The sequence below is a fragment of the Sciurus vulgaris genome (genome assembly GCF_902686455.1).
Source record: "Sciurus vulgaris genome assembly, chromosome: 13".
NCBI lineage: Eukaryota > Metazoa > Chordata > Mammalia > Rodentia > Sciuridae > Sciurus > Sciurus vulgaris.
Window position 1 is genome coordinate 91,946,469 of NC_136474.1, and position 19,751 is coordinate 91,966,219.

At 36.6% G+C, this 19,751-nt stretch overlaps 1 protein-coding gene across 1 annotated transcript in view; it reads left to right on the forward strand.

Annotated features, from left to right (window-relative positions):
* The window catches only part of DOK6 (docking protein 6), a 495,770-nt gene that overhangs the window by 292,659 nt on the left and 183,360 nt on the right, over nt 1-19,751 (forward strand). Inside the window, exon 5 of the mRNA XM_079109215.1 lies at nt 16,809-16,998. Within this exon, the coding sequence (XP_078965341.1) occupies nt 16,809-16,998 (190 nt within the window). The remainder of the gene's footprint in view (nt 1-16,808; nt 16,999-19,751) is intronic.

Below are 19,751 nucleotides of genomic sequence, written 5' to 3' on the forward strand. Positions count from 1 at the left end.
TCCTACTTTCGGCCTAAAAAAAAAGTTCTGGTCCTTTTTCCAGAACCAAAATAATATTCTGTGTTGGCTCTAAACTCTTTACCTGGGTTGTCAGAGTAACCATGCTGCCTACATTCATCCCAGACACCTATGAATATCATTTACTCTTTCATTATTCACACATCAAATATTTTTGAGGATCTATAATATCCAAGAACTAAGCTACAGAAATGCGGAACTGAGCAAAATAGGGTCAGTAGCCAAGAAGCTCACAAAATAGTGAAGCACACAAATCTATAAGCAAGGTCTGTCAATCAACATTTTGTAAAATAATGTGTTGCCATCGCCAGAAAATTCTCAATAGCACGGAGCAGAAGCATGTCTTTGCTGTTCATGCACAGGTGGAATGGCTGAAGGTCAGCTCATGTCCACTAGGTTCTGCTCCAAGTCCTCTCGTCCTCCCTACACCTGCAGCTACTAAAAGCATGTCTCAGAACAATTACTAACTGATGCAAGAGAGTAAGACCAAACTTGCAACATGACTTCATCCTCCATGTATTTCATGTCCACTGATACTGCATTGGCCAGAGCAAGTCCTGTGTCCAAGCCCAAAGTGAAGAAGCACAGTGGAGCTCACCTGTGAAGCCATGAAAGAGGTTAGAATGCTCCACCTCAAAGAAGGAAGAAATGGATAACTGAGGAATACAAATAACAAGGATGCAATCTGCTGTCTAAGCCATAATAAAATACATGTTAAAAAACAAAAACAAAAAGAAAGTGCCATGATACAGTTATGATTAATTCTTAGTATAGATCATTCTCTTTTTTAAAATTATTTTTTATTCCTCAGGAAAGCTTCTTCAGTCAGGCCAGTCTGAAATTCTTCATGTCTATCCATGGTTAAAATCAATATTAGCAGGACCTTACTCATGTGGAACATAGCCAATTAATGAAAAGACAATGGCAACAGTGACAATAAGTATCTCTTTAAGGACTTTTCTCCAGTTCCTTAAAAATGATATAAGGTAGATGATATTGACTCTCATACCTGTTCTTTATAACCAGTGAGTTCTTCAGGCTTATCGCTTTGTCCACACAGGGTGACACTGAGCCAACCCAACCTGCACAGGGCTATGGTCTGAGTTCTGTGTGCTGCCCACAAGCCTAGCATTGGACAGTGTGTCCCAGGAAACAGCCGAGATGACAATAGCGAAGTGGTGATAGTGGTGATGCTAACTGTGGGCTGAACTGGGTCCCCTGCCCAAAAGGGCACACCAACATTTCAGCTCTCAGTTCTCAGAGTGTGACTGAACCTGGAAAAGGGATATCTAGTTAAAATGGGGCCATCAGCATGAGCCTTAACCCAAAGAGGGGAACCTTGGACCCTGACAGACAAGCATAAGGGAAGACAATGTGAAGACCCATGAGGAGACAGCATGTGGCTGGAGCGATGATCTTCAGCAAGCCCAGGACCCCAATAACTTCCTGCAAACACCAGAGACTAGAAAGACGGAGCATCAGAGAGATGACCCCACCACAGGTTGATGTCAGACTTCTAGCTTCCCAAGCTGTTAAAGAATAACTTCCTGTTGTTTTACACCACCGACTTTTGGTATTTGTTATCGTGGCCCTAGGAACCCAACACCAACCTGTATGATGGTCACAATAAACACAGTAGAGTTCTTGAGAAATCCTCTTTCTGTACATGATGCATATGAATATCCTGTGGAATTCAAGTTCCATGAAACAAGGAAGGCTAAGATAACCAATGAGTGGCCATCACAGGGAACACTCAAAGTGACTACGGGCACAGCCACCGGGCAGGAAGAAGATGACGTTAAAGAATGAAGCACCGAGTCTTGAATGAGCCACAGTGTTTTGCCCAGCTTTGTGTTGTACTACTTTCCATTTCATTAATTGATTTAACAAACTTGGAATATGATTTAACAAACAGGCTAAACCACCACTTTTCTTACTTGGTTCTCAGTATGTATTCAGATGGAATGAAAGTCAATGCTATGTGTGTTTTTGCTTCTACTTTGCAATAGATGCTTCAGGGGAACCAAAGGTGTTTCCTCACCACAGAAACAAATCCAAATGGTCCATTTGTGCACGTCTAACCATATTGGTATAAAATGACATTCACTCTTGCAGGAATATTTTGGAGCATCAAAGGATGCTGCTTCATTTGCCCTGGCAAAAATCCCCTACACCAAAGGTAAAAATAAAGATGCAAATTCTGAAAACATTCCTAGCAATGTGAAAGGAAGAGCTTTCCAGGGGTATAATTATTCCAGAAGCACCACTTTCTCCATGCTGCGAACCATGAGAAGAAAAATGACTAAAAAGAAACTCTCACGGAAAAGTAATTATTATGCCCTGTCCTTCCTCTGTCCTTGGAAGTTGAGTGGACATGGCACAGGCTTCTATCTCCTCACATAAATTAGAGATGTCTTCAAAAGGAGAAGACTAGAATTGGATTTTCCCGACTAGGTTTGATGGAAGGCATGGGGCAATTAGTGGAGAGTGTTAGTGGAGCACAGCAAGATGTAAGAAGGTACAGACGGACTCCATTGTCTCAAGTTGAGTCTGACCTGGAGCCGGTGCCCAAGTTCCTGCAGGCCCAGATTGGGCTCCAGATATTACCTGGGAGCAGAAGTTGGCATAGTACAGGAAAGCAGAGTGAAGGGACTTCAAAGCAGCACAGGGGCATACAAAGCAGAAAAGATGGTCTCCTTCCCTCTGCTGACACCTGTCATAACATCACTTCAGCCAGCTTCCAATTCCACCTATAGAAATAGGCAGGGAGGCTTAGCAATTGAGCTTCAAACAAACTACATTAAACAAATCCTTTGATGAAACACAAATGAAAATAAATACAAAAAGAAATAAACAGAAACCTAAACTGCTTTCAACATACAGTATTGGGATTTGGGTTTTTTTGGATCCAGTTTTTTGGTGGTTCATTTTTTTCCTGCTATAGTAGAGCAAAATATAGAATAGGAAGGAAAGTTAAATATGTAGCCTATCAAACAGAAATTGCCAAAGTTGGTATGTAATCAGGCTGTGATCCACTTTTTACATGCCATGGGGCCTTGATCAGATTAATAAAATCCTCTAAATCTGCTTCCTACTTTGCTCATTGAAGATAATAATAGTCTTTATCTCATAGAATTGTTGGGAAGAATAATAATGTATGACATGGAAAGTAATAGCACAATGCCTAGCCAAAAACAAAAAGTCAGTATTTCTCCTGATAGCAGTGGACACCCAATGGCATTAACATCAGTGAGGTAAACAAGAGAGCTCCAAGCCCACTCACACCTGCAAGGTAGGTATCTCTTGGCAAATGGGGTCCACACATATTTCACAAGTCCAGTAATTCTCTTCATTACGAAAGATTAAAAACTGAGGGTAACAGGCTATCAATTACAATTAGCTTTTATTTAAAAAAAAAGAAGAAGAAGAAAAAATCTGCCAATGACTGAAAAAAATTATCCATTTCTTAAGAAGTTTCAAAATTATTGACATAAAATTTGACTACTACTTTTTCATTGTATCATCTTTTTAATTCTGAAGTGATATACTTTTCTTAATTTCTTTTTATATGTTTTTTTTTTCTTAGTTTACATCACCCAAGATTTACCTATTTGTTCAATCCTTTTTAGTATTGCTATGGACTAAATTTCACCACCTTCAAAATTCATATGTTGACGTCCTACTCTCCAGCACCTCTTATGTGAGGGTACCTGGATGCTGGGCCTCAAGGGGCAATTAGGTGAAATGAGATTCCTTAGGTGTGTCCAGTCCAACTCAACTGGGGTCGATAGGTTAGGACACACCCAGAGGAGACCCGGTGGAGACAGTATCTGCAAGGCAAGGAGGGAGACCTCAAAAGAGATTGACCCTGCTGACATCTGACCCAGAGCTCCCAGCCCCCAGAACCCCGAGGAGGACAAAAGTCTGTGTTCAAACGAGCCATCGACAGCACTTTGCTATGGCTGCCCTGGCAGAGGAACACATGCATGTCTACATTTCATTGATTTCTGCTCTTTATTCACCATTAATAATCACTCTCGTTGCTCTACAGTAATTGCTGGCTCTTTTTCAGATCTCTCAAGATGGATATTTAGATCATTAATTTTCAGTCTTTTATTTAATGTATTTTGTAAAGCTGTACACTTTTCCAGTGTGAGCAAGCTTAAGATATTAACATCATGAATATCATTCCAAGAGTTCAGGTTATAAGTAATGTTAAATTTGGGGAGGAAGAAGTAGGTGGAAATGATCTAAATTTCCATCTGCCATAGGAAAATTCAAAACATTATCTTTGATCATTGCTTTTGAAAATAAAATCTAATATTTCAATTACATATCTACTATTCACTAGATGAAAATAAAAGATAACAAAGGAAATAGCTTAGGAGCCATATGAAATAAAACAGATAATATATGTAAGACATTAATTTTAATAAATTTGAAAAAATTGTTCTTTATTATAGCATAGTTTTCTTCAGATTGAAATCAGTCTAATTTTATACCATTCAATAGATACAAATTACCCAACCTGACTCAAGAAGAAACAGAAAATCTAAAGAGCCCTATGACCATTTAATAAATTTAAATTGTCCTACAACTTCCCATCCATAAACTGTAGTCTCTATAACTGCACTGTTGAACTTTACCAAATATTCAAGGAAGAAATGATATCAATACTATGAAAAAATTTCAATATATAGGGGAGGAATGATTCCACAGTCCACTTTATGAAGTCACTAACACAAACAGCTACCCAACTAGACAGTCTAAAAATTTAAAGCATGCAAATTTCCTCCATGAATATACATACACAAATCCTGCTTAAAAATATTGGAAAGTGAAATGGAGTGTTATGTTAAAAAAAATGCACCCTGGTTTAATTTTTCCATATCCTAGTAATACAAAATTTCCAGAACTGTTTCATCGTTCTATAGGTTAAAGGAGAAAATTGTATAATCATTACAATTTCTCTATAAAAGGCATTTGATAAAATGCAACATCGTTTTATGAAATCAACTCTCAAAACCCTAGTAATAGAAAGAGATGTTCTTAAAATAATGAAGGACGTTGATGAAAATCCTCCAGAATATCTCTCTTCTGTAAATAGAATTTCGAATGCTTTCCCCATAAGATTGGGAATAAGACAAAGTTATGTTCTCTCACTACAGATAGTATTCTACTTATGGTCCTGATCTGCACAAAATGATAAGAAAATAAAGTCAAGTTATAAAAAATGATAAAGAAGAATAATCTAGGAAAATCTAGAGATTTGTCAGAAAACAACCACAATGAATAAGTGAACTCAGCAACAGTACAGGCACAGTTGATGTTAAAAATAATGAATGTTACATTTTATATATTCACTTATGCAATGAAAAATTGCAAAATGAATGATTAAAATACCATTTATGAAACCATCGAAAATCCATCACATATTTAGGGAAACATTGTCAAAGTATGCACCAAATTCTACATTGAAAACTATTGCTGAAAGAAATTACAAGAGATCTAAAAAAAAAAAAATGGAGTGATAAACCATGTTCATGAGAGGAATGCCCAATGTTATTAAGATGTTAGTTCTTCCCAAATTAATCCATAGATTCAATAAAATCTCCATAAAAGTCACAGAGACCAGACATTATTTTTGGTGCTTGACAAGGTAATTTTAAATGACTTTGGAAGGCAAAGGACCAGTGCTGGCTGCACAGGACCAATGCTAGCCAAACAATCTTGAAAGGAGTCAAAATGAGCACGCTTCCTAATTTTAGGATTTCCTACCAGGGACAAAAGATAGACAAAGACATCAATGGAACATAATAGGAAAAAATATCAATGCACACATATATGGACAAATCATTTTTGATGAGGACACCAAAGTCCTTTTCATAAGTACATTAGTAATTGTTGAGAGAAAAGTGAAACGTGTTTAATAAATTGTTCTAGAGTGACTGGGTATTTGCGTTGGAATAACAAATGTGGATTGCTAATCACACCGTACTCAAACAGTTTAAGATGTTTAAGATGGGTGCAGCCTAGGGATACACAAAAATTTCTCAAATAAAATGCTGAAAGCACAAATTATAAAAAGAAACAAGTTGCAATTCATCAAAATTCAAACTTACATTATGGTGCTTTTTAGCACCATCAACATTTTTAAATGAAATAAATAAGAAAGGGAAGCTACAGATGGAAGCTGGCTGCTACCAGTCACAATAACCTGCTAGAATCGACAAAAATAACCTATAGTGCTAGAAATCAGATCAGCGCCTGCTTCTGAAGGTACTGGAGGCTGGGAGGTGGCAGAAGGGGACTTTCTGAGGTGACTCAAATCTTGGTTAAAACTAAAAGAACATTTCACATGAGATATGAACATTTCATTGAATGCTACAGTATAGCTCAATCTTTCAATGCAAAGGACTTATTGCAAAAACTAAAGAAAGTAAATCTTTTTTCCACCTTTGGACTTAAATAACATGAAATTAATGAAAATATGAGATTGAATATTTGTAACAAACAGGATATGAAGTATACCTAGTATGCAGAATTCTCATAATTAACAAGAGAAACAGCAGATCTATTTTTTTTAATCTTGCAAAAGACATGCAAATGATGAGATTTGGAGTATGTGTTGGTAAGGAATTTCTGGAATGCAATTTGGCAATGTGAAATTTTTTAAATAGTTTATAGGATTAAGTCCAATAATTCAGATTTTAATACCCAATATATGTAATAATCTAATATATTAAAAACTATCTAAAATTTATAAACAATGAAGTAACTCTTATGAACCAAAACAAAAGGAATGAATTATTCAGCAAATTTAATGGAGAGTTATTTCACTGCAGCATAATTTATATTAGACAAAAATTGGCATACTTCAATATTGATCAAATAAGTAATTATTAAATAAATTATAGCACAACTATAAAGTAGAATGTTATACATTTATTAAAAATTTTATCCCCAAGGAATATTCATAATCACATCTGAAAATGTTTATACTATAACAAGTTTAGTATACAAAGTTTAAATACCTTATATTTAATATAATAATAATTGCAGAAATATTTTTTATATATAAAGTATGCTGTGACATTTATCTCTGCAAGGAGTAATAATGTTGAATTTTTATTTTTAAATAATTTTCTATACTGCAATGAGCACTGTTTATTTAGAAATGCACATAAATGCAGGCTACAGTTTTTGTAAAGAAAAGAAAAAGAAAACTGCTGAGGGATTCAAAAAATTGCTGTGATTTTTTAAGTACTGTCAATGGACTCCAGAAATCCAAGTGTCCCAATCCACAGTGGTCATATGCACAGGCCACTTAATATATGCCACTGTAAAATAAAATACATTTATAAATTTCAGTTTGAGTAGAAATGGAGGTCATAGCTTCTGAAGAGTTCCACAGGTTTTGACATTGACAAATCACGTGTTTTCTGGTGGTTCCATTGCACTACACAGATGTTGGGATGTTCCTAAATGTGGAAACACAGGCTTTTTCCAGCCTACACCATTTCTCAAACTGCTGGAATTGAAGAGTGACCCCTGTGATCTGTATGACAGAAACTTTGGAAATAAGAAGGTGCAAAATGGAATGATATTGAGTGTCTCATTATCTTCTGTGCAACATGGACTTCTGTACAGTTCCTTTAGCTTCGTTGGAACCTCGATTCCAAGATGAATATTCAGTAATAAATCTGAAACAGGTTCAGTTTTTTGTTTTTTGTTTTTCCAAATACCAGATCTCCTCTGGGCTCGTTCATTGGTACTTCAGATTAGACCAATGTTTCTGATCTTTTGACTACATAACATTTAATAAACTGTTGGTTAGTTTTGTGATCTTACCCAAATTTCATGTTTTCCAATGGTGTGTGACAATTGTTAAATAAAGTCCAGAATGAGACTTTCTTCTTGACACAGAAATGTTCTGAGGTCCCAAAACTTTAGATAGTAGATGAGAAGTACCAAGAAAACACCTAAAGGACTGATTAAAGAGGATTCTCTAATGGTATTTCATAATAGAAGAGAGGAAAGAAGCGGGTAGTTAAACCCCTCCCCTGCTGGAAGAAAGAAGAGGAGCAAGGGAAATAGTCACAGAATTTTGGCTGATTGTCAGAAGTGAGACTGACTTCTTACCTCACCATACTATAGTCACGTGGTCCTACAGTGTGCAAGAGAGTTTCAGGGAGCTCCTGAGTTTGGAGGTATGAAGGTTTCTGCTTCCACCATAACGGAGCTGAGGTTAGCATGCAAGATGGGGGCTGAGGCTGGTCATGACAACCAAATGTGCAGAACTGATCAGCCCCTAGACCAGACATCCTTCAGCATTTGGTGGGACAGTGATGTGTGAGTTTTCCTGTGAACTAAGTAGTTCCCTTATACTTAGCTGGACTTGAGTCATCTTGAAGAGACCCACACCAGGACCGTGAAAAGGATCTCCAGCAAAAAAGAGGATGGAGTTTGGAGCAGAAAATAGGAGCAGAGGAGGGTGGGGTCTCTGCACAATTAGCACCTCCTCCAGGGAGCAGGTAGTGTGGGACACGGTTCTTAGGAACATTCCATACATACCAAAACAGAGAGCCAGCATTTGAATGCCAGAACCTTGCAAAGAGGGAACTTCTAACATTGCCAGCCATGGAGAAAGATTTGATCCCTTTTCCTCTCATTCTTCTCACCCTGGGGAAGCCAAGAGCAAACACAGGGAAACTGTGCAGGCAAGGAGGTGATGGAGCAAGTAAAAAGAGCATACCTTCTTGCTGCTGGATCCTGAGGGACAGGTCTGAACTGGATCACAGGAGGACTGCACTTTAGATGAGGCAGTAAGTTCAAATTACACCCCTGGACTCACGGCAATATGAGGATGACTGACAAGTGGGTCAGCTAACAAGGTACCGCACCAGATAAGGTCAGAGACAAGAGAAGGAAGCATGCTAGGAGCAGCAGTGGAAGGAAAACAAACTCTTTTCTAAATTACACCATACTAAGCCCATGTATTTTAATGAACTAACTACAGTAACAACTATGACTTAAATGATCATTTCCATAAACATTGGGTTTTTTAATCACATAAAGTTTTGAAAAAATTTCTCTTTGAATGCTCTTGCTCTTTGAATATCTCAGTGAAATCTTTAAAATTATTTTGACCAGGTAGTTAGATACAAAGTAAATTTTGCCTATAAACTCACAAGTGAAAAGAAATAACTAAATGAAATTCAAAAGCTTAAATAGCATCCAATTACATACATGTATTATTCATTTCATAACTAGTTTTACATATAAAAATGTATGTAATTCTTAATTTTTTATTCACATTATTCCACTCAATAATGTCTAAATATTTTAACCAGTGAATGTTAACAAATATTTAAGCCTCTTTGGTGTGGAAGAAATGCAGATAATCAGGCAGAATGGAAAACACAGTTAAATTTTTACACAAGGAATTATTTGAAGCCTAAATCATTATGTCACCACAGATCTGAAAAATGTCCTTATTTTTATAGGACTTGAACTTCAAAATACATAAGCAATGCTTAAGTGTTTTTTTAAAATTATTTATTGGTTCTTTTTATTTACACATGACAGGTGAACCCATTTTGATACAATTATACAATGGAATATGTCTTATTCTAATCAGGATCCCATTCTAGTGGATGTACGTGAAGGTGGGATTCACTGTGATGCTTTCACATATGTACACAAGAAAAGTTCATCTGATTCATTCCACTGTTTTTCCTTTTTCTGTCCCCCCTCCTTCTCTCCATTCCCCATTGTCTAATCTCCTGAACTTCTATTCTTCTCCTAACTACCCCACTCCTTATTGTCGTAAGCTTCCAAGTATCAGAGTGAACATTCAACCTTTGACTTGCAGGGACTGGCTTATTTCACTTACTATGATAATCTCCAGATTCAGCTATTTACTGCAAATGTCATAAAATCATTCTTCTTTATGGCTGAGTAACATTTTGTTGAGTATATATATCACATGTTCTTTATCCATTCATCTGTTGATGGGCACCTATGTTGGTTCCATGGCTTAGGTATTGTGAATTGAGCTGCTATAAACTTTGATGTGGCTGCATCACCATAGCATGCTGATTTTAAATCCTTTAACTACATAAAGAGAAGTGGGGTAATTGGGTCAAATAGTGGTTCCATTCCAAATTTTTTAAGTAATCTCCATACTGTTTTTAGAGTGGTTGCACCAATGTGCAGCCCACCAGCAGTGTATGATTGAACCTTTTTCCCCACATCCTCGCCAACATTTAGTGTTACTTGTATTCTTGATAATTGCCATTCTGACTGGAGGGAGATGAAATCTCAGGGTAGTTTTCATTTGCATTTCTCTAGTTGCTAGACATGTTGGACATTTTTTTATATATTTGTCGACATTCCTATTTCTTCTTTTGAGAAGTGTCTGTTTATTTCCTTTGCCCACTTATTAATTAGGTTATTTGTTGTGGGGTGGTGTTAAGCTTTTGAGTTCTTTGTATATCCTTGCACTTGACACTCTTAGGTGTAGGTATCAAAAATTTTTCTCCCATTTTGTAGGCTCTATCTTCATGTTCTTGATTGTTTTCTTTGCTATGAAGAAGCTTTTTAGTTTGATGCTGTACCTTCTAGACTTTTTTTAAATTTTATTTTACTTCTTGTACTTTAGGAGTCTTGTTGGATCTACATTTTCATCTAGTAAGTGCAGGGTCTCTGGTCAAATACCTAGGTCTTTGATCCTCTTTGAGCTGAGTTTTGTGCAGGGTGAGAGAGATGGCTTAAATTTCAATCTGCTACATAGGGATTTCCAGTTTTTCCAGCACCATTTATTGAAGAGGTTATTTTTTTCCAATGTATGTTTGTGCTTTGTCTAATACGAGGTAACTGTATTTTTGTGAATTTGTCTGTGTCTTTTATTCTATTCCATTGGTTTTCTTGCCTGTTTTTGGTGCCAATACTATGCTGTTTTTGTTAATATAGCTCTGTAGTATAGTTTAAGGTCTGGTATTGTGATGTATCCTGTCTTACTTTTCTCTCTAAGAATTGTTTTGGCTATTCTGGGTTTTTGATTTTTACAAATAAATTTCATGACTGCTTTTTCTATTTCCATGAAGAATATCATTGGAATTTTTATGGGAATTGCATTAAATCTATATAGTGCTTTTAGTAGTATGACCATTTTGACCAAATTAATTCTGTCAAAGACCTAGGAGGTCTTTCCATCTTCTAAGGTCTTCCTCAGTTTCTTTGTTTAGTGTTCTGTAGTTTTCACTGTAGAAGTCTTTCTTTCACCCCTTTTATTAGATAGATTCCCAAGGTTTTTTTTTTTTCTTTAGGTTATTGTGAATGGGATGGTTTTCCTAATTTGTCTTTCAGCGGATTCATCATTGAAGTACAGGAACACAATTGATTTATGAATGTTAATTTTTGTGTCCTGCTACTTTGCTGAATTCATTTATGAGTTCTAGAAATTTTCTGGTGGAGTTTTTGGGTCTTCTAAGTATAGAATCAGGTTGTCAGCAAACAGAGATAGTTTTAGCTCTTCTTATTCTATTCATATCCCTTTAATATCTTTCTTTTGCTAATTGCTCTGGCTAGAGATTCAAGGACTATGTTGAATAGAAATGGTGAAAGTGGGCATCCCAGGACCAGATGGATTCTCAGCTAAGTTCTACCAGACCTTTAAAGAAAAAATAAGAACCATGTTCCTCAAATTAGTCCATGAAATAGAAAAGGAGGGAACTCTCCCAAATACATTCTATGAAGGTAATATCACCCTGATACAAGAACCAAAGACAGAGCAAGGAAAGAAAACTTAAGACCAATATTCTTGATGAACATAGATGCAAAAATTCTTAACAAAATACTGACAAATCACATACAAAAACACATTAAAAAGATAGCACCATGATCGAGTAGGTTTCATCCCAGGGATGCAAAGTTGGTTTTACACACAGAAATAGAAAAGACAAGAATCACATGATAGTCTCAATAGATGCAGAAAAAAACATTTAACAAAATACTCCTTCTGTTCATGTTTAAAACACTAGAAAAAATAGGAATAGAAGGAACATACCTCAACATCGTAAAAGTTGTATACAACAAACCCAAGGCCAACATCATTCTAAACAGAGAGAAACTGAAAGCATTCCCTCTAAATGTTAAATCTTAAGAGGAAGAGAATGTAAAAGTTTAAGTTCACGTCACCCAGCTACGAGTTAGGTTGGATTTAACCCATCTCTGTAGGGAACTGATGAGTTGTATTATCTGTGGATCTCTTGGCTTCCAGATATTCAGGTGCACTAACTGAGCTACTGTTTCTTAGTTTTCCTCTGACCTCATCTTCAAACCCAGGACTTCTGCATGGAACAGTTGGAAGGCTCATCACTGTTCTGCTCTCTGCCAGCTTATTTCGCTCACTGGGGGAAATTTGTGCATCACTTCATATCAGAACACCACATTTCTGACCCTTGCTTGTCCCACGCAGCTTCCATGCTCCACTGTCCCACCAGCAGGCTGGCTAACAGCTGGGATTGGTCCTGCTCTAAACTGGTCAAAAATTCACCAGATGAGGAAAGGAGTTTTTGGTGCCTCTCTGGACAGATGACCTCCTGGGTTCCGCTCTCTGCCTGGTGCCCCACTGACCCTTTACCCTGGCCATTTTTCCTGAGCAACTCCCCTCCTTTGGCTGATCTTAGTCTATTCTTTGTGACCATGCCTCAGTTTGTAATGCTCTCTAGACACTTCTTGAGGTTGCGACCTTATTGCCATGTCTCCAACCTTCTTTGGACCATGGCCCACGCCTTGGGTCTTATATCCCTCCCTAGTGTAAAAAGGCCTTTGTAAATGTAATCTCAGATTCAATACCAGTGCATCAGAGGACAAAGTAATGAGTACTCCACCTTGCTTATTGTTTCAGACATTTAAAATAAAATTGTGCTTTTTCATGTATCAGCTGACACGTGACTTCACGTTTTATTAATACACATTCATTGGGCAATAGTTGGAAATATTTGAGCTCTGTAATTTTATAGTGAGTAGGGATCACACATTTTAACCTGACATGTGTTTGCACAACTTTTCCAAAACTGATTTCTTCATAATGCGTAAGTCATAACAATAGTCGTACAATTTTTCTCATGTTTCAGAAAATTATCATTATTTAGACAATTAGTTTCTTTTCCAGTTCTTTTGGCTACTTGGCAATGGGTTTTCCGGTCCTTTTTAATAGTATTTTCTGTTGCTGTTAATCACAGCAAAATAAAAATTATTTGGAATATACATATCTTGGTAAATGATAAACTGTCTTTAGTGCACCTTCTTCCTTCCCATTCCTTTCTAAGCATGAGGTCACTTTTTTATGTCAATCATGAGTCCATGGAGATGGCATTAATTTACATGAACAGATATTAGAGAGTAGTTTTGAGAAAATGTGCTGGTTTGTCCTACTAGAACACAGCACAGATTTTCAAAAGTATTATCTTCTCTAACGTTACTATTTCCCTGGCCATATTTTAAAAGGAGTTTTGCAAATCAAAATTTCTCAAAGTGTGGTTCCCAGAGCAGCAACTTTCTCATTTCCTGGAAATAAATAGAAATGTAAATTACCTGGCTCCAACCCACACATGCTGTATCAGAAATGAGGGTGGAGATGGGCCAGTACTGTGTTTAAAACAGCCATGCAAGTCATCTTGGTGTACACCAAACTCTGAAAGCTAGGATTCAAGGCAAAAATCAAAAAACAACAAACAAGCAAAAAAAATGCAGGTTCTTAAATTTTTAAAAATGCATGCCTGTTAGGCTCATTTTACACAGGTATACATTTTTTAAATCATTATGGTAAAGCCCATTTTAATCACTCCATCTTAAAATGGTCTTTCTTTCTAATAAAAGCTTCAATGAATTTTCTTTAAGCACATATTGATGTTGCAAAAGAAGTAAACAATTTTTTCATAGCAAAGGGAGAGAGCTTCCTCATCATAATGGAATAGAGTGATGTACAGATATGTAATCTCCTATGCTACCCTCCCCTTTATGTGCCTGGTTTTAGGCTGGATTTAATTAGTCCACTTTTCAGTTGAATTTGAAATCATTAGAAATTAACCATTGGAGCACAATGAATTTTGAACAGCTAAAATTTTAAAATAATATTTCTTATGGTAATTCCTTTTCAAAGTTACAAGAAATAGCATCAAAGGAAGATAACTAACTTTCTAACCAAGTCAACAGGAATAGATAACTTGGCTTGTTGGTTTAAAAGCGTTTGACGATAGGAAGGCAGAAAGCCAGCAAGTGGAAGGGACCTAGGTAAACATCACCTGTTGTGTCCCCAGAGCCTGCCCTGGAAGGGCTCCTTCCGGGCATGTCCTCCGATCATCATCTGTTTGTAAATGTGACTCCATGATTTTGATATCTAGAGCCTTACCTTAGGTGAATCTTACTAAGTTCTCTATTATTCATGTTATTCATCATATCCGTACACTATAATTCTTCTAACACTTCCATTGGTTCTTATTATCAGATTTTATTTGCTGACATTTGAGCACGTGGACTCAATCCTGGGGATGTTTCATGTGCCATCCACCTGAATGGCACTCAGTGTCGAGATTCTTTTTTCACATGTTGTTTTTTTTTTTTTTTTTTTTTTAATAATATTAAGCTCTGGTATGGTTACCAAAGGTCTATACAGCCCTAAGCAATAGTAATACTGGTTAATGATGTTTATTTATTTCAAAATTCTGGAAAGAGCACTGTTATTTCTTGCATTTTGGCAATGACTCTTTGCTGTCTTTAGATTCTAATATTGATGGACAGGGGAGACTGCAGAAGAATGTTTTCCTTTCCTCTTTGATAACAGTGTCTTCCCCTTGTACAACAGAGACCACTGAAATACCATTAATTCCAAATGTGGAAGCTTCCCTTTCTCCAAAGGATGTTTTTTTGAGGTGTCATTTCATTTTTTAGCTTTTTTATTGGTTCTTTTTAGTTATACAAGACAGTGGACTCCATTTCGATATAATTATACAAGCATGGAATGTATCTTATTCTAATTAGGACCCCATGCCTGTGGATGTGTATGATGGTGAGATCGCTGTGGTGTCTCAAGCAAAGAAAAGAGCATGAGGTTCAGGCAATGTCTATATTCCTGAGTCCACCCCCGGGGTCCAAGTTTCATGTAAGCTCTTTTATGAGATCATGCGCCTTTCATCCCACTGGGGTAGCAATTATGGCAAGAATGCCAATGATTCATTTAATGCTAAATGCATTTTAGGATATACGCAATGAGTATATATTTGTGATTTTTCATTGTGGATAATTAATGGGACAACATTCTTTCTTCATTTTTCACCTATAAAATTGATCTCCATTTGCCATTTTCTGAGGAAATGAATGTGAAATCCATATGTATATTCACTTCATGGATCAATAAGTAAAACTTAAGTCCTTGGATGATCTTTTATCAAAAAATATGCAAACATATGTATATAATAGTAGCCATTTAGTGACCACTAAATTTTAAACTACTATGCCTATGTTAATTTCACCCATTTGGAATCCAAATATTGTCTTTTGGCATCAGAGAATTCTTACTGGATAAAATGCCTGCCAGAGAAAATATTCTTTGTATTATACAAGTAATTCCAGCTGAGCACCAGCAAACATCACATAATTCAGATCGTGATAGTAGGATGGATAATAGCACATCCTCAAACATATCAATCTCTTTCCAACGCAGCTGCATATGCAGTGTCTGAAAATTACTAACTTAACAGAACTGCATCTAAAGCACTCTTCACAATTAAATTCTAACTTATAGAGATCAGCAGCAATTCTTAAATGTGAAATATGTTAACTTTTTCATATTTCCTCAATTTTTGCCTCCCATATTCATCATGGTATAAATTATTTCACTCATACAGTTACCTGATATGTATTGATTTCTTACTGTAAAATAAGGATATGATACTAGGAACTAGGGTGTTTTATAGGACACTTCATAAGGCATACCAAGTTCTTTACTTTCTGGAACTTATAAACTAACCTCTGTGCTTGTCAAAATAAAGTCATTTAATGCATTTAAATGGGAATCAAGGGCTGCAAAATTTTCCAATAGCCTTTGAGATATACTAAAAAAATGACATAGCAGGGTTTGGAATCATTGCCTAGTAATAGTATTTTCAACTATAAAATTCCAGAATGAAAGAAGGTATGCATTTTTATTTTTCTTACGAAGGTAATGTCTTAAGTTCTGCAGAAAATGGTAACAGATATCTACAATTACTATATGCTGAATTTGCCCTGATGCCCTTTGTTTTAAGATACAAACTAAATTATTTTTTGCAGTGCTTATATAGCTAGTGAGTCAGGCAGATTGTGTATTAAATACTTTATATTACCTAGGTGAAATTCAGTAAGTTCTCGCCAATTAGAATAAGTAACATATTTCCTGCAGGATATCAACTCAGATTGTGTGAAGAAGCCGAGAGAAGCACCATTTGGACAGAGACTCCAATTAGCTTTTGCCCCCAGTTTTCTTGTGACTTCATCCTCACCATAGAAAATGCATGCCGTGAAAAGGTACTTAATGAGAGCAAAGGAATTAATGGTTAATCATATTTTAATGAGCTCCTATTTTCACACACAAAAACAGAGAAGGTGGTGTTTTGCAAGGGATATCCCTGTCACCAGGGAATTCGGTGTGTGGAGGCAATGAGGTGTACGAATTAACACTGGCCTCTTGTGAACACAAGGCCTCTTGTCACTTAATTTTCTCCATATGCTTTGTTTCTTTGCAGAGCGATTCAATGTTTATCTCATGCCTACACCAAATCTGGATATTTATGGAGAATGCACAATGCAGATCACCCATGAGAATATCTATCTCTGGGACATCCACAACGCCAAGGTCAAACTGGTGATGTGGCCTCTCAGCTCACTGAGGAGATATGGTCGGGACTCGACGTGGTTCACCTTTGAGTCGGGAAGGTAAGCTCTAGTGCAAAGACCAAGAGTAGGAGAAATGGAATAAACAGCTGAAAGAAGAGTCTATCCACTGTCGCCAGGGATGACCTTGCCATTAACAAACACAAAATCTCTTCCGATTCTCAATGATAATCTGAATAAAATTTATTAAGTCTATGGCAAGATAATTACCCCATTCAAAATAATTTCAGTCACTTCCACTAAACCTCAAACTATTTTAATAATGCAATATATTTTCCAATATTATAAAATATAATTTTTTGTTTATTTTCATGCAATAGGATTCCCATAAAATTTAAATATGTCCTTCTCTGGAGTGTGGTTTGTGAATGTACTATAAGCACACCATGTTAAATGGCATTTTTATAAATCATTTAAACATTGCTTTTCAGGCTTGTGATAAGTACACTGTTGCCTTCACAATCCAAGATGTTTGCGTTGATAATATTAGCAATTAAGCATAATATTAATTCAAAATGACTGCATAAATGTTGGCAAATCCATAATTTATGATATGTACAACTCAGATTTCAAGCTGAGCATATCAAGCAAATGGTTAGTTTTCTCATCCTAGTGTGTGCTTGAAATTCACATGTACCTGAAACGAAAACTTGATCATCATGCACAGACATGGACATAGACATGAGCCACAACCAACCAAATTGTGTCTTTATGCTGAGGCTCCTGTGAGATTGTTGTCACACTCCCAAGATAAGATTTGAGTTTGGGGTCTCTATGTAAGGAAAAGACGTTCCATGCATCCATCTGTACAGTGGGGACAGACTTACCACATTCTTAAAATGAATCCATGATCCAAAAGGTAACAAAGAGTGAGGTTTCATTGCCTTAACACAGGAATTTTAAATTGTAACCTTCTTCTTACAAAACTAAATATTTATTCAAGTCATCTGTCTCTTAAAGGAGACAAATAAAATAAAAGGAAAACCTCAGTAGTAGTAGTAGTAGCTTTACCAGTCTGGAACACTTTGCACAGAGCTCTCCACCTGCTGATCTCTCTGAAGAGTCTTGGATCTTGTTTATTCAGTGGCTGTGAGCTCACCCAGCTCTGTTCCTGTCTGCCTGGATACTGGGAGTGTAGTGGTAACCGTGTTCCGGATAACTACAAGTTAAGATTCTCATAACAAAATGAGTATTTTTAGACATATACATTATATGAAAATCATAATATGAAAAAGGAATGATATCAACCACCTAAATCTACGATACATTTTTTTTACTGGCCTTAGAAAGTGTGTATATAAATGAACTACAATTTTGTTTGTTTTTTTCTCACCACTCAGTTAACACTACTTCCAAGATCTCCCCTCCTCTCCCTGAGTCTTTCTCCTGTATATACCTATCTTCCTTTTCTTGCATACAAACGTAACAACCATAATAATAACGATAATGATAATTGTATCTGTCCCATCATTTCAACAGACTACTACTCAGGGTTTTCAAAAATAAGCCTTTTTGTTTCTTATAAAGAAACTGCACTCGATTTCTACCTGTTCACCTCATGTTTGCCAATGTTTTCATTATATTTTTGTATTTTTTCAAATTCCTTATTCTGTCAAAGCATTTAAGGGCAGTGAACTGACTCTGTATGTTTTAAAATTAATATTCTCAACCAAAACGCCAAATTTCATGCTCCTGATGATTTTCTGTACCTTACATTAAAAAAAAAAAAAAAAAAAAAAAAAACTACATTGGAATGGATAAGGTCCATAATCTCCAATTTTTTTTGTTTTCTTAGCTGAGTATTTGTTTGTAATTTTTGTTGTTTGCTGGAATAATTTCTTAAACAATGAGTATCTTAATACCTAAAACTTATGCCAACACACCCACATTCCTACATGCCCTGGGAATCAGAGTGAGTTAGGTGTTAGGTTTAGACCACAGCTCTGTCACCTACCAATTTTATCTGGGGCCTTTGACCCCCTGGCACTGGGCTTTCTCTTTTGTATTAGCAGAATCCTAACTCCTACCTCTAGCTATGTTCAAAGAGGCCAGCCAGTTGGTGCAAGCAAACCACACACCAGGCAGCATTGCCGCAGGACAGGCTGGTGAGAATCTGAGTTTCAACTCCTCCTCAGAAATCACCTTTTGCCCATTTCCAGTTTCTAAGCAGAGCTCTGGCCCAGTCTGGAGAGCTCTGGCCAGGAGAACTCTGCTGTGGCACATCCCTAGGCAAAGCCCAGGAAATGAGAGAAACAGCTCAGCACAATGCTTGGGAGAAGCTTGTGTGGAAATGCTAGAGAATTACCAGCCCTGCTCCAAGAATGGAAATCGGTGTGACTGGCCAGGAGTCAAGACCGCGAGGCCCATGTGTGAAAACAACACTGGAGCCACAAGACTTTGGGGAAGAAAGGAAAGGAAAACACTGGACAGCTGTCTGTATGCTGACGGGTGCCCAGAGCACACCTGAGGGTCGGTGGGGGCCTACTGCATTGAAGAGTCAGCAGGACACATGGAATTTACTAATTTATGATGTATAAATCTTTGAAATCAGTTTATGTTCCAGTATTACTGATTGGAGAAATCAAATTATAAAGCACTGAAAATCAAACTTCTGTATGCTCGAAATGCTAAGGGAAAAAACCTGACAAATCTATTTTGAAAAGCTGCTAAGATTAAGATGTGAATTGACCATAGTTGCGGCATATAAATATTCCAAAATCAATAATATTTTCTAGGCTATCAATGAATAATTAAAAGTAAAATATTTATGGCTTTACTTATAAAGGTGTCAAAAT